The sequence below is a fragment of the Salmo trutta genome, chromosome 30, assembly GCF_901001165.1.
Source record: "Salmo trutta chromosome 30, fSalTru1.1, whole genome shotgun sequence".
Classification (NCBI taxonomy): domain Eukaryota; kingdom Metazoa; phylum Chordata; class Actinopteri; order Salmoniformes; family Salmonidae; genus Salmo; species Salmo trutta.
In genome coordinates, this window is record NC_042986.1 from 45346148 (window position 1) to 45362484 (window position 16337).

Consider the following 16337-nt stretch of genomic DNA (forward strand, 5'->3'; position numbering starts at 1 on the left):
GATGGTATTGGTCGCGTATTGATCAGATGGAATTGATCGCGTATTGATCAGATGGAATTGGTCGCGTATTGATCGGATGGTATTGGTCGCGTATTGATCGGACGGTATTGGTCGCGTATTGATCGGACGGTTTTGGTCGCGTATTGATCGGACGGTATTGGTCGCGTATTGATCGGATGGTATTGGTCGCGTATTGATCAGATGGTATTGGTCGCGTATTGGTCGCGTATTGATCGGATGGTATTGGTCGCGTATTGATCAGATGGAATTGATCGCGTATTGATCAGATGGAATTGGTCGCGTATTGATCGGATGGTATTGGTCGCGTATTGATCGGACGGTTTTGGTCGCGTATTGATCGGATGGTATTGGTCGCGTATTGATCGGATGGTATTGGTCGCGTGTTGATCGCGTATTGATCGGACGGTATTGGTCGCGTATTGATCAGATGGTATTGGTCGCGTATTGATCGGATGGTATTGGTCGCGTATTGATCGGATGGTATTGGTCGCGTATTGGTCGCGTATTGATCGGATGGTATTGGTCGCGTATTGATCAGATGGAATTGATCGCGTATTGATCAGATGGAATTGATCGCGTATTGATCAGATGGAATTGGTCGCGTATTGATCGGACGGTATTGGTCGCGTATTGATCGGACGGTATTGGTCGCGTATTGATCGGACGGTATTGGTCGCGTATTGATCGGATGGTATTGGTCGCGTATTGATCAGATGGTATTGGTCGCGTATTGGTCGCGTATTGATCGGATGGTATTGGTCGCGTATTGATCGGATGGAATTGATCGCGTATTGATCAGATGGAATTGGTCGCGTATTGATCGGATGGTATTGGTCGCGTATTGATCGGACGGTATTGGTCGCGTATTGATCGGATGGTATTGGTCGCGTATTGATCGCGTATTGATCAGATGGTATTGGTCGCGTATTGATCGGATGGTATTGGTCGCGTATTGATCGGATGGTACTGATCAGATGGTATTGGTCGCGTATTGATCGGATGGAATTGGTCGCGTTTTGATCGGATGGTATTGGTCGCGTATTGATCAGATGGTATTGGTCGCGTATTGATCAGATGGTATTGGTCGCATATTGATAAGATGGTATTGGTCGCGTATTGATCAGATGGAATTGGTCGCGTATTGATCGGATGGTATTGGTCGCGTATTGATCGCGTATTGATCAGATGGTATTGGTCGCGTATTGATCGGATGGTATTGGTCGCGCATTGATCAGATGGTATTGGTTGCGTATTGGTCGCGTATTGATCGGATGGTATTGGTCGCGTATTGATCAGATGGAACTGGTCGCGTATTGATCAGATGGTATTGGTCGCATATTGATCAGATGGTATTGGTCGCGTATTGATCGGATGGTATTGGTCGCGTATTGATCGGATGGTATTGGTCGCGTATTGATCGGATGGTATTGGTCGCGTATTGATCGGATTGTATTGGTCGCGTATTGATCGGATGGTATTGGTCGCGTATTGATCAGATGGTATTGGTCGCGTATTGATCGGATGGTATTGGTCGCGTATTGATCAGATGGAATTGGTCGCGTATTGATCAGATGGTATTGGTCGCATATTGATCAGATGGTATTGGTCGCGTATTGATCGGATGGTATTGGTCGCGTATTGATCGCGTATTGATCAGATGGTATTGGTCGCGTATTGATCGGATGGTATTGGTCGCGTATTGATCGGATGGTATTGGTCGCGTATTGATCGGATGGTATTGGTCGCGTATTGATCGGATGGTATTGGTCGCGTATTGATCGGATGGTATTGGTCGCTTATTGATCAGATGGTATTGGTCGCGTATTGGTCGCGTATTGATCGGATGGTATTGGTCGCGTATTGATCAGATGGAATTGATCGCGTATTGATCAGATGGAATTGGTCGCGTATTGATCAGATGGTATTGGTCGCGTATTGATCGGATGGTATTGGTCGCGTATTGATCGGACGGTATTGATCGCGTATTGATCAGATGGTATTGGTCGGATGGTATTGGTCGCGTATTGATCGGATGGTATTGGTCGCGTATTGATCGGATGGAATTGGTCGCGTATTGATCGGATGGTATTGGTCGCGTATTGATCAGATGGTATTGGTCGGATGGTATTGGTCGCGTATTGATCGGATGGAATTGGTCGCGTATTGATCGGATGGTATTGGTCGTGTATTGATCGGACGGTATTGGTCGGATGGTATTGGTCGCGTATTGATCGGACGGTATTGGTCGGATGGTATTGATCGCGTATTGATCAGATGGTATTGGTCGCGTATTGATCGGATGGAATTGGTCGCGTATTGATCGGACGGTATTGGTCGTGTATTGATCGGACGGTATTGGTCGGATGGTATTGGTCGCGTATTGATCGGACGGTATTGGTCGGATGGTATTGGTCGCGTATTGATCAGATGGTATTGGTCGCGTATTGATCAGATGGTATTGGTCGCGTATTGATCGGATGGTATTGGTCGCGTATTGATCGGATGGTACTGATCAGATGGTATTGGTCGCGTATTGATCGGATGGAATTGGTCGCGTATTGATCAGTTGGTATTGGTTGCGTATTGATCAGATGGTATTGGTCGCGTATTGATCAGATGGTATTGGTCGCATATTGATCAGATGGTATTGGTCGCGTATTGATCAGATGGAATTGGTCGTGTATTGATCAGATGGTATTGGTCGCATATTGATCAGATGGTATTGGTCGCGTATTGAACAGATGGAGTTGGTCGCGTATTGATCGGATGGAATTGGTCGCGTATTGATCAGATGGTATTGGTCGCATATTGATCAGATGGTATTGGTCGCGTATTGATCAGATGGAATTGGTCGCGTATTGATCGGATGGAATTGGTCACGTATTGATCAGATGGTATTGGTCGCGTATTGATCAGATGGTATTGGTCGTGTATTGATCAGATGGTATTGGTCGCGTATTGGTTGCGTATTGATCGGATGGTATTGGTCGCGTATTGATCAGATGGTATTGGTCGCGTATTGATCAGATGGAATTGGTCGCGTATTGATCAGATGGTATTGGTCGCATATTGATCAGATGGTATTGGTCGCGTATTGATCAGATGGTATTGGTCGCGTATTGATCAGATGGAATTGGTCGCGTATTGATCAGATGGTATTGGTTGCATATTGATCAGATGGTATTGGTCGCGTATTGATCGGATGGTATTGGTCGCGTATAGATCGCGTATTGATCAGATGGTATTGGTCGCGTATTGATCGGATGGTATTGGTCGCGTATTGATAGGATGGTATTGGTCGCGTATTGATCGGATGGTATTGGTCGCGTATTGATCGGATGTTATTGGTCGCGTATTGATCGGATGGTATTGGTCGCGTATAGATCGCGTATTGATCAGATGGTATTGGTCGCGTATTGATCGGATGGTATTGGTCGCGTATTGATCGGATGGTATTGATCGCGTATTGATTGGACGGTATTGGTCGCGTATTGATCAGATGGTATTGGTCGCGTATTGATCAGATGGTATTGGTCGCGTATTGATCAGATGGTATTGGTCGCATATTGATCAGATGGTATTGGTCGCGTATTGATCAGATGGAATTGGTCGTGTATTGATCGGATGGTATTGGTCGCGTATTGATCAGATGGTATTGGTCGCGTATTGGTCGCGTATTGATCGGATGGTATTGGTCGCGTATTGATCAGATGGAATTGATCGCGTATTGATCAGATGGAATTGGTCGCGTATTGATCAGATGGTATTGGTCGCGTATTGATCGGACGGTATTGGTCGCGTATTGATCGGACGGTATTGGTCGCGTATTGGTCGGACGGTATTGGTCGCGTATTGATCGGATGGTATTGGTCGCGTATTGATCGGACGGTATTGATCGCGTATTGATCAGATGGTATTGGTCGCGTATTGATCGGATAGTATTGGTCGCGTATTGATCAGATGGTATTGGTCGGATGGAATTGGTCGCGTATTGATCGGATGGTATTGGTCGTGTATTGATCGGACGGTATTGGTCGGATGGTATTGGTCGCGTATTGATCGGACGGTATTGGTCGGATGGTATTGATCGCGTATTGATCAGATGGTATTGGTCGCGTATTGATCAGATGGTATTGGTCGCGTATTGATCAGATGGAATTGGTTGCGTATTGATCGGACGGTATTGGTCGTGTATTGATCGGACGGTATTGGTCGGATGGTATTGGTCGCGTATTGATCGGACGGTATTGGTCGGATGGTATTGGTCGCGTATTGATCAGATGGTATTTGTCGCGTATTGATCGGATGGTACTGATCAGATGGTATTGGTCGCGTATTGATCGGATGGAATTGGTCGCGTATTGATTAGATGGTATTGGTCGCGTATTGATCAGATGGTATTGGTCGCGTATTGATCAGATGGTATTGGTCGCGTATTGATCAGATGGTATTGGTCGCGTATTGATCAGATGGAATTGGTCGCGTATTGATCAGATGGTATTGGTCGCATATTGATCAGATGGTATTGGTCGCGTATTGATCGGATGGTATTGGTTGCGTATTGATCGCGTATTGATCAGATGGTATTGGTTGCTTATTGATCGGATGGTATTGGTCGCGTATTGATCGGATGGTATTGGTCGCGTATTGATCGGATGGTATTGGTCGCGTATTGATCGGATGGTATTGGTCGCGTATTGATCAGATGGTATTGGTCGCGTATTGGTCGCGTATTGATCGGATGGTATTGGTCGCATATTGATCAGATGGAATTGGTCGCGTATTGATCAGATGGTATTGGTCGCATATTGATCAGATGGTATTGGTCGCGTATTGATCGGATGGTATTGGTCGCATATTGATCGCGTATTGATCAGATGGTATTGGTCGCGTATTGATCGGATGGTATTGGTCGCGTATTGATCGGATTGTATTGGTCGCGTATTGATCGGATGGTATTGGTCGCGTATTGATCTGATGGTATTGGTCGCGTATTGATCGGATGGTATTGGTCGCGTATTGATCAGAAGGAATTGATCGCATATTGATCAGATGGAATTGGTCGCGTATTGATCAGATGGTATGGTCGCGTATTGATCGGATGGTATTGGTCGCGTATTGATCGGACGGTATTGATCGCGTATTGATCAGATGGTATTGGTCGGATGATGTTGGTCACGTATTGATCGGATGGAATTGGTCGTGTATTGATCGGATGGTATTGGTCGTGTATTGATCGGACGGTATTGGTCGGATGGTATTGGTCGCGTATTGATCGGACGGTATTGGTCGGATGGTATTGGTCGCGTATTGATCAGATGGTATTGTTTGCGTATTGATCAGATGGTATTGGTCGCGTATTGATCGGATGGTACTGATCAGATGGTATTGGTCGCGTATTGATCGGATTGTATTGGTTGCGTATTGATCAGATGGTATTGGTCGCGTATTGATCAGATGGTATTGGTCGCGTATTGATCAGATGGTATTGGTCGCGTATTGATCAGATGGTATTGGTCGCGTATTGATCAGATGGAATTGGTCGCGTATTGATCAGATGGAATTGGTCGCGTATTGATCAGATGGTATTGGTCACGTATTGATCAGATGGTATTGGTCGCGTATTGATCAGATGGAATTGGTCGCGTATTGATCGGATGGAATTGGTCGCGTATTGATCAGATGGTATTGGTCGCATATTGATCAGATGGTATTGGTCGCGTATTGATCAGATGGAATTGGTCGCGTATTGATCGGATGGAATTGGTCGCGTATTGATCAGATGGTATTGGTCGCGTATTGATCAGATGGTATTGGTCGCGTATTGATCAGATGGTATTGGTCGCGTATTGATCAGATGGAATTGGTCGCGTATTGATCGGATGGTATTGGTCGCATATTGATCGGATGGTATTGGTCGCGTATTGATCGGATGGTATTGGTCGCGTATTGATCAGATGGTATTGGTCGCGTATTGGTTGCGTATTGATCAGATGGTATTGGTCGCGTATTGATCGGATGGTATTGGTCGCGTATTGATCGGATGGTATTGGTCGCGTATTGATCGGATGGTATTGGTCGCGTATTGATCGGATGGTATTGGTCACGTATTGATCGGATGGTATTGGTCGCGTATTGATCGGATGGTATTGGTCGCGTATTGATCAGATGGTATTGGTCGCGTATTGATCAGATGGTATTGGTCGCGTATTGATCAGATGGTATTGGTCGCGTATTGATCGGATGGTATTGGTCGCGTATTGATCAGATGGTGTTGGTCGCGTATTGATCAGATGGTATTGGTCGCGTATTGATCAGATGGTATTGGTCGCGTATTGATCAGATGGTATTGGTCGCGTATTGATCGCGTATTGATCGGGTGGTATTGATCGGATGGTATTGGTCGCGTATTGATCGGATGGAATTGGTCGCGTATTAAAAAAATATATATATTTTTTTTAATTCACCTTTATTTAACCAGGTATTCTAGTTGAGAACAAGTTCTCATTTACAATTGCGACCTGGCCAAGATAAAGCAAAGCAGTTCGACACATAAAACAACACAGAGTTACACATGGAGTAAAACAAACATACAGTCAATAATACAGTAGAAAAAATAAGTCTATATACAATGTGAGCAAATGAGGTAAGAGAGGTAAAGGCAAAAAAGGCCATGGTGGCGAAGTACATACAATACAGTAAAACACTGGAATGTTAGATTTGTAGTGGAAGAAAGTGCAAAGTAGAAATATAAATTATGGGGTGCAAAGGAGGAAAATAAATAAATACAGTAGGGGAAGAGGTAGTTGTTTGGGCTAAATTATAGATGGGCTATGTACGGGTGCAGTAATCTGTGAGCTGCTCTGACAGCTGGTGCTTAACTTTTTGAGGCTAGCGTCCCACCCACCGTGCAGCCAGTGAAAAATCAGAGTCCCAAATTCGAAAACAACAAAATGTCATCATTCAAATTTCTCAAACATACAACTATTTTACACCATTTTATAGATAAACATCTCCTTAATCCAACGACGTTGTCCAATTTCAAAAAGGCTTTACGGCGAAAGCATAAAGTTAGATTATGTTAGGACAGTACATAGACAAAAAATTACACACAGCCATTTTCAATGCAAGGACAGGCGTCACCAAAAGCAGAAAACCAGCTAAAATTATGCACTAACCTTTGACAATCTTCATCAGATGACACTCCTAGGACATTGTTAGACAATACATGCATTTTTTGTTCTATCAAGTTCATATTTATATCTAAAAACAGCATTTTACATTGGCGCGTGACGTTCAGAAAATGTATTTCCCCCAAAACTGCCGGTGAATCAGCACTACAATTTACAAAAATACTCATTATAAACGTTGATAAAATATTAAACTGTTATTCAAAGAATTATAGATTAACATCTCCTGAATGCAACCGCATTGACTGATTTCAAAATAACTTTACTGGGAAAGGACACTTTGCAATAATCTGAGTACTGCGCTCAGAAAAATACATCAGGCAATTACAGATACCCGCCATCTAAATGAGTCATCTGAATGCATAAATAGCATTAGAAATATTCACTTACCTTTAATAATCTTCATCAGAAGGCACTTCCAGGAATCCCAGGTCCACAATAAATGTTTTGATCGATAAAGTTCATAATTTATGTCCAAATAACTCCATGTTGTTTGTGCGTTCAGTAAACTACTCAAAATGTAGGACGCGCGAGGAAAATGTCACGAGGAAAAGTCAAAAGTTCTGTTTACGTTCGTTCAAACATGTCAAACGTTGTAAAGCATCAATCTTTAGGGCCTTTAGAACGTGAAAATTCATTAATATTCCAACCAGACCATTCCAGTGTCTTGAAAAAGTTTTGGAACAGAGCTACCTCCTCATGTGAATGCGTGCCAATGAACTGATGTCCTTCCCTCGGTCAACAACTTCCCAGCCTTCTTGTTCGGTCTCTGTTCATCATAGACGCCTCAAACAACTTTCTAAAGACTGTTGACATCTAGTGGAAGCCTTAGGAAGTGCAAAATGAACCCTAACTCACTGTGTGTTCAATTGGCAATGACTTGAAAAAACTACAGGCACCAGATTTTCATTTCCTGGTTGTATTTTTCTCAGATTTTTGCCTGCCATATGAGTTCTGTTATACTCACAGACACCATTCAAACAGTTTTAGAAACTTCAGAGTGTTTTCTATCCAAATCCACTAATAATCTGCAAATATTTGACTCTGGGCCCGAGTATTAGGCAGTTTACTCTGGGCACGCTTTTCATCCGAAATCGAAAATACTGCCCCCTATACCTTGACAAGTTAAAGCTAGTGAGGGAGATAAGTGTTTACCGTTTGAGATTTTTGTAGTTCGTTCCAGTCATTGGCAGCAGAGAACTGGAAGGAGGAATTGGCTTTGGGGGTGACCAGTGAGATATACCTGCTGGAGCGCGTGCTACAGGTGGGTGCTGCTATGGTGACCAGCGAGCTGAGATAAGGGGGGACTTTACCTAGCAGGGTCTTGTAGATGACCTGGAACCAGTGGGTTTGACGAGTATGACGCGAGGGCCAGCCAATGAGAGCGTACAGGTCGCAGTGGTGGGTAGTATATGGGGCTTTGGTGACAAAACGGATGGCACTGTGATAGACTGCATCCAATTTGTTGAGTAGGGTATTGGAGGCTATTTTATAGATGACATCACCGAAGTCGAGGATCGGTAGGATGGTCAGTTTTACGAGGGTATGTTTGGCAGCATGAGTGAAGGATGCTTTGTTGCGATATAGGAAGCCAATTCTAGATTTAATTTTGGATTGGAAATGTTTGATGTGAGTCTGGAAGGAGAGTTTACAGTCTAACCAGACACCTAGGTATTTGTAGTTGTCCACATATTTATTCTAAGTCAGAACCGTCCAGAGTAGTGATGCTGGACGGGCGAGCAGGTGCGGACAGTGATTGGTTGAAGAGCATGCATTTAGTTTTACTTGTATTTAAGAGCAGTTGGAGGCCACGGAAGGAGAGTTGTATGGCATTGAAGCTCGTATTCAACAGATGGTATTGGGCTCGTATTCAGCAGATGGTATTATTCACGTATTCAGCAGATGGTATTGGTCACGTATTCAGCAGATGGTATTGGTCTCGTATTCTGCAGATGGTATTGGTCTCGTATTCTGCAGATGGTATTGGTCTCGTATTCAGCAGATGGTATTGGGCTCGTATTCAGCAGATGGTATTGGGCTCGTATTCAGCAGATGGTATTGGTCTCGTATTCAGCAGATGGTATTGGTCTCGTATTCAGCAGATGGTATTGGTCTCGTATTCAGCAGATGGTATTGGTCTCGTATTCTGAAGATGGTATTATTCACGTATTCAGCAGATGGTATTATTCACATATTCAGCAGATGGTTTTATTCACGTATTCAGCAGATGGTATTATTCACGTATTCAGCAGATGGTATTATTCACGTATTCAGCAGATGGTATTGGTCTCGTATTCAGCAGATGGTTTTGGTCGCGTATTCAGCAGATGGTATTGGTCGCGTATTCAGCAGATGGTATTATTCACGTATTCAGCAGATGGTATTATTCACATATTCAGCAGATGGTATTATTCACATATACAGCAGATGGTATTATTCACATATACAGCAGATGGTATTATTCACGTATTCAGCAGATGGTATTATTCACATATACAGCAGATGGTATTATTCACATATACAGCAGATGGTATTGGTCACGTATTCAGCAGATGGTATTGGTCACGTATTCAGCAGATGGCATTGGTCACGTATTCAGCAGATGGTATTGGTCACGTATTCAGCAGATGGTATTGGTCACGTATTCAGCAGATGGTATTGGTCTCGTATTCAGCAGATGGTATTGGTCGCGTATTCAGCAGATGCTATTATTCGCGTATTCAGCAGATGCTATTATTCACATATACAGCAGATGGTATTGGTCGCGTATTCAGCAGATGGTATTATTCGCGTATTCAGCAGATGCTATTATTCACATATACAGCAGATGCTATTATTCACATATACAGCAGACGCTATTATTCACAAATACAGCAGATGCTATTATTCACATATACAGCAGATGGTATTATTCACATATACAGCAGATGGTAGTATTCACATATATAGCAGATGGTATTATTCACATATACAGCAGATGGTATTATTCACGTACACAGCAGATGGTATTGGTCAGATATATATATTTAGGAACTTGAAACAAGTTTTATTAGTATTTAATCAGTGAGACATTAATGTGAGCCCTCCTTCCTTCCCCAGGTCTCTTTGCTACCCCTCTCCTGGCAGGTCTACCTGAGAAGGTATATTAACCCCCCCTCTCTCTACCTGAGAAGGTATATTAACCCCCCACCTCTCTCTCTATACTAACCCCCCCACCTCTCTCTCTCTATACTAACCCCCCACCTCTCTCTCTATACTAACCCCCCCTCTCTCTACACCTCTCTATACTAACCCCCCCTCTCTCTACACCTCTCTCTATACTAACCCCACCTCTCTCTCTCTATACTAACCCCCCCACCTCTCTCTCTATACTAACCCCCCCACCTCTCTCTCTATACTAACCCCCCCTCTCTCTACACCTCTCTATACTAACCCCCCACCTCTCTCTCTCTATACTAACCCCCCCACCTCTCTCTACACCTCTCTATACTAACCCCCCACCTCTCTCTCTCTATACTAACCCCCCCACCTCTCTCTATACTAACCCCCCCTCTCTACACCTCTCTATACTAACTCCCCCTCTCTCTACACCTCTCTATACTAACCCCCCCACCTCTCTCTCTCTATACTAACCCCCCACCTCTCTCTATACTAACCCCCCCACCTCTCTCTATACTAACCCCCCTCTCTCTACACCTCTCTATACTAACCCCCCCACCTCTCTCTCTATACTAACCCCCCCTTCTCTCTACACCTCTCTATACTAACCCCCCACCTCTCTCTATACTAACCCCCCCACCTCTCTCTCTCTATACTAACCCCCCACCTCTCTCTGTACTAACCCCCCACCTCTCTCTCTCTATACTAACCCCCCCCACCTCTCTCTATACTAACCCCCCCTCTCTCTACACCTCTCTATACTAACCCCCCCGCCTCTCTCTCTATACTAATCCCCCCTCTCTCTACACTAACCCCCCCACCTCTCTCTCTACTAACCCCCCCACCTCTCTCTCTATACTAACCCCCCCACCTCTCTCTCTCTACTAACCCCCCCACCTCTCTCTCTATACTAACCCCCCCACCTCTCTCTCTATACTAACCCCCCACCTCTCTCTCTATACTAACCCCCCCACCTCTCTCTCTATACTAACCCCCCTCTCTCTACACCTCTCTATACTAACCCCCCCACCTCTCTCTCTATACTAACCCCCCCTTCTCTCTACACCTCTCTATACTAACCCCCCACCTCTCTCTATACTAACCCCCCACCTCTCTCTCTGTACTAACCCCCCACCTCTCTCTCTCTATACTAACCCCCCCACCTCTCTCTCTCTATACTAACCCCCCCCACCTCTCTCTACACCTCTCTATACTAACCCCCCACCTCTCTCTCTCTATACTAACCCCCCCACCTCTCTCTATACTAACCCCCCCTCTCTACACCTCTCTATACTAACTCCCCCTCTCTCTACACCTCTCTATACTAACCCCCCCACCTCTCTCTCTCTATACTAACCCCCCACCTCTCTCTATACTAACCCCCCCACCTCTCTCTATACTAACCCCCCTCTCTCTACACCTCTCTATACTAACCCCCCCACCTCTCTCTCTATACTAACCCCCCCTTCTCTCTACACCTCTCTATACTAACCCCCCACCTCTCTCTATACTAACCCCCCCACCTCTCTCTCTCTATACTAACCCCCCACCTCTCTCTCTGTACTAACCCCCCACCTCTCTCTCTCTATACTAACCCCCCCCACCTCTCTCTATACTAACCCCCCCTCTCTCTACACCTCTCTATACTAACCCCCCCGCCTCTCTCTCTATACTAATCCCCCCTCTCTCTACACTAACCCCCCCACCTCTCTCTCTACTAACCCCCCCACCTCTCTCTCTATACTAACCCCCCCACCTCTCTCTCTATACTAACCCCCCCACCTCTCTCTCTATACTAACCCCCCCACCTCTCTCTCTATACTAACCCCCCTCTCTCTACACCTCTCTATACTAACCCCCCCACCTCTCTCTCTATACTAACCCCCCCTTCTCTCTACACCTCTCTATACTAACCCCCCACCTCTCTCTATACTAACCCCCCCACCTCTCTCTCTCTATACTAACCCCCCACCTCTCTCTCTGTACTAACCCCCCACCTCTCTCTCTCTATACTAACCCCCCCACCTCTCTCTCTCTATACTAACCCCCCCACCTCTCTCTATACTAACCCCCCCTCTCTCTACACCTCTCTATACTAACCCCCCCGCCTCTCTCTCTATACTAATCCCCCCCCTCTCTCTACACTAACCCCCCCACCTCTCTCTCTACTAACCCCCCCACCTCTCTCTCTATACTAACCCCCCCACCTCTCTCTCTCTACTAACCCCCCACCTCTCTCTCTATACTAACCCCCCCACCTCTCTCTCTATACTAACCCGCCCATCTCTCTCTCTATACTAACCCCCCCACCTCTCTCTCTATACTAACCCCCCCACCTCTCTCTCTCTATACTAACCCCCCCTCTCTCTACACCTCTCTCTATACTAACCCCCCCACCTCTCTCTATACTAATCCCCCCCTCTCTCTGCACCCCCCCACCTCTCTCTCTATACTAACCCCCCCACCTCTCTCTCTCTATACTAACCCCCCCACCTCTCTCTCTCTATACTAACCCCCCACCTCTCTCTCTCTATACTAACCCCCCACCTCTCTCTATACTAACCCCCCCACCTCTCTCTCTATACTAACCCCCCCCTCTCTCTACACCTCTCTATACTAACCCCCCACCTCTCTCTATACTAACCCCCCCACCTCTCTCTCTATACTAACCCCCCCCTCTCTCTACACCTCTCTATACTAACCCCCCACCTCTCTCTCTATACTAACCCCCCACCTCTCTCTCTCTATACTAACCCCCACCACCTCTCTCTCTATACTAACCCCCCCACCTCTCTCTCTATACTAACCCCCCCACCTCTGTCTATACTAACCCCCCCACCTCTCTCTATACTAACCCCCCCACCTCTCTGTCTATACTAACCCCCCCACCTCTCTCTATACTAACCCCCCCTCTCTCTACACCTCTCTCTATACTAACCCCACCTCTCTCTCTCTCTATACTAACCCCCCCACCTCTCTCTCTATACTAACCCCCCCCTCTCTCTACACCTCTCTATACTAACCCCCCACCTCTCTCTCTATACTAACCCCCCACCTCTCTCTCTCTATACTAACCCCCACCACCTCTCTCTCTATACTAACCCCCCCCACCTCTCTCTCTATACTAACCCCCCCACCTCTGTCTATACTAACCCCCCCACCTCTCTCTATACTAACCCCCCCACCTCTCTGTCTATACTAACCCCCCCACCTCTCTCTATACTAACCCCCCCTCTCTCTACACCTCTCTCTATACTAACCCCACCTCTCTCTCTCTCTATACTAACCCCCCCACCTCTCTCTCTATACTAACCCCCCCTCTCTCTACACCTCTCTATACTAACCCCCCCACCTCTCTCTATACTAACCCCCCCTCTCTCTACACCTCTCTCTATACTAACCCCACCTCTCTCTCTCTATACTAACCCCCCCACCTCTCTCTATACTAACCCCCCACCTCTCTCTATACTAACCCCCCCACCTCTCTCTACACCTCTCTATACTAACCCCCCCACCTCTCTCTCTATACTAACCCCCCCACCTCTCTCTATACTAACCCCCCCTCTCTCTACACCTCTCTCTATACTAACCCCCCCCACCTCTATACTAACCCCCCCTCTCTACACCTCTCTATACTAACCCCCCCTCTCTCTACACCTCTCTATACTAACCCCCCCACCTCTCTCTCTATACTAACCCCCCCACCTCTCTCTATACTAACCCCCCCTCTCTCTACACCTCTCTCTATACTAACCCCCCCCACCTCTCTCTATACTAACCCCCCCTCTCTACACCTCTCTATACTAACCCCCCCTCTCTCTACACCTCTCTCTATACTAACCCCCCCACCTCTCTCTATACTAACCCCCCCCTCTCTACACCTCTCTATACTAACCCCCCCCTCTCTCTACACCTCTCTATACTAACCCCCCCACCTCTCTCTATACTAACCCCCCTCTCTACACCTCTCTATACTAACCCCCACCTCTCTATCTATACTAACCCCCCCACCTCTCTCTATACTAACCCCCCCTCTCTCTACACCTCTCTATACTAACCCCCCCACCTCTCTCTCTATACTAACCCCCCCTTCTCTCTACACCTCTCTATACTAACCCCCCACCTCTCTCTATACTAACCCCCCCACCTCTCTCTATACTAACCCCCCCACCTCTCTCTCTATACTAACCCCCCCACCTCTCTCTCTATACTAACCCCCCCACCTCTCTCTCTATACTAACCCCCCCACCCCTCTCTCTATACTAACCCCCCCACCCCTCTCTCTATACTAACCCCCCACCTCTCTCTCTCCCTCACCAGGTGCAGTCGTTCCTGGCCCGTCAGGTGCCCTTCCCGTCCCGCCTGGGAGACCCTGCAGAGTTTGCCCACCTGGTGACATCTCTGGCTGAGAACCCCATGATCAATGGAGAGGTGATCAGGCTGGACGGAGCCATCCGCATGCAGCCCTGAGGGAGGGAGGGTACAGTGGGGAATCATTTAGCAGCCGCTCTTATCCAGAGCCACTTAGTGAGTGCATACATTTTCATTGGTACTGGTCTCCCGTGGGAATCGAACCCACAACCCTGGTGTTGCCAGTGCCTTGCTCCACCCACTGAGCCACACGGGACATTTGGACACAAAATGGAATGTAAAACTGTAACACTTGTACCCCTACTGTAGCTCAAATGAATGTTTGTGTGTTTCTGTTGTTGATATCCACAGCACTGCAGTACTATTTTATGCTCCCTGTGGTTTTGTAAACTAATAAAAATCCTCATCCTCTGTTGTTTATCACACTTTCTCTCCAACAATACAAACATGTTCAGTTTTTCCATCGGGTTTAGCTGAAATGATGCCACTGCAACAATAGAACGTTGTAGAGAACACATTAAGGCAGCAGAGCTGGTTAGGTCCACTTCCCTCTCACCAAGGTCAGGTCCACTTCCTCCTCACCAAGGTCAGGTCCACTTCCCTCCTCACCAAGGTCAGGTCCACTTCCCTCTCACCAAGGTCAGGTCCACTTCCTCCTCACCAAGGTTAGGTCCACTTCCCTCTCACCAAGGTTAGGTCCACTTCCCTCTCACCAAGGTCAGGTCCACTTCCCTCCTCACCAAGGTCAGGTCCACTTCCCTCCTCACCAAGGTCAGGTCCACTTCCCTCTCACCAAGGTCAGGTCCACTTCCCTCTCACCAAGGTTAGGTCCACTTCCCTCTCACCAAGGAACAAGAATTCACCCAGGGTATCACCTGTCCACCCCGTGGGTATCACCTGTCTCTCCACCCGTGGGTATCACCTGTCTTGCAGCCCTAATATTGCCCCTCTTACTCCATCCTTCACTGTTTCTATACTGAACAAAAATACCCTCTGACCAGTGTGTGTATATATATATACAGTTGAAGTCAGAAGTTTACATAAAACTCATTTTTCAACCACTCCACAAATGTCTTGTTTAAAAAATATCATTTTGGCAAGTCGGTTAGGACATCTACTTTGTGCATGCAACAAGTAATTTTTCCAACAATTGTTTATAGACAGATTAATTCACTGTATCACAATTCCAGTGGGTCAGAAGTTTACATACACTAAGCTGACTGCGCCTTTAAACAGCTTGGAAAATTCCAGAAAATGGTGTCATGGCTTTAGAAGCTTCTGATAGGCTAATTGACATCATTGGAGTCAATTGGAGGTGTACCTGTGGATGTATTTCAAGGCCTACCTTCAAACTCTGTGCCTCTTTTGCTTGACATCATGGGAAAATCAAAAGAAATCAGCAAAGACTGCAGAAAAATAATTCTAGACCTCCACAAGTCTGGTTCATCCTTGGGAGCAATTTCCAAATGCCTGAAGGTACAACATTCATCTGTACAAACAATAGTACGCAAGTATAAAGACCATGGGACCACGCAGCCATCATACCGCTCAGGAAGGAGATGCGTTCTGTCTCCTGGAGATGAATGTACTTTGGTG

General features: G+C 46.3%; 1 protein-coding gene across 1 annotated transcript in view; it reads left to right on the forward strand.

Annotated features, from left to right (window-relative positions):
- hsd17b10 (hydroxysteroid (17-beta) dehydrogenase 10) overlaps nt 1-15152 on the forward strand; it is a 33749-nt gene extending 18597 nt beyond the window's left edge. The window contains exons 6-7 of the mRNA XM_029724305.1: nt 10311-10351; nt 14691-15152. Coding sequence (XP_029580165.1) covers nt 10311-10351; nt 14691-14840 — 191 coding nt within the window. The 3' untranslated portion in view covers nt 14841-15152. The remainder of the gene's footprint in view (nt 1-10310; nt 10352-14690) is intronic.
- The last annotated feature ends 1185 nt before the right edge of the window (nt 15153-16337 follow it).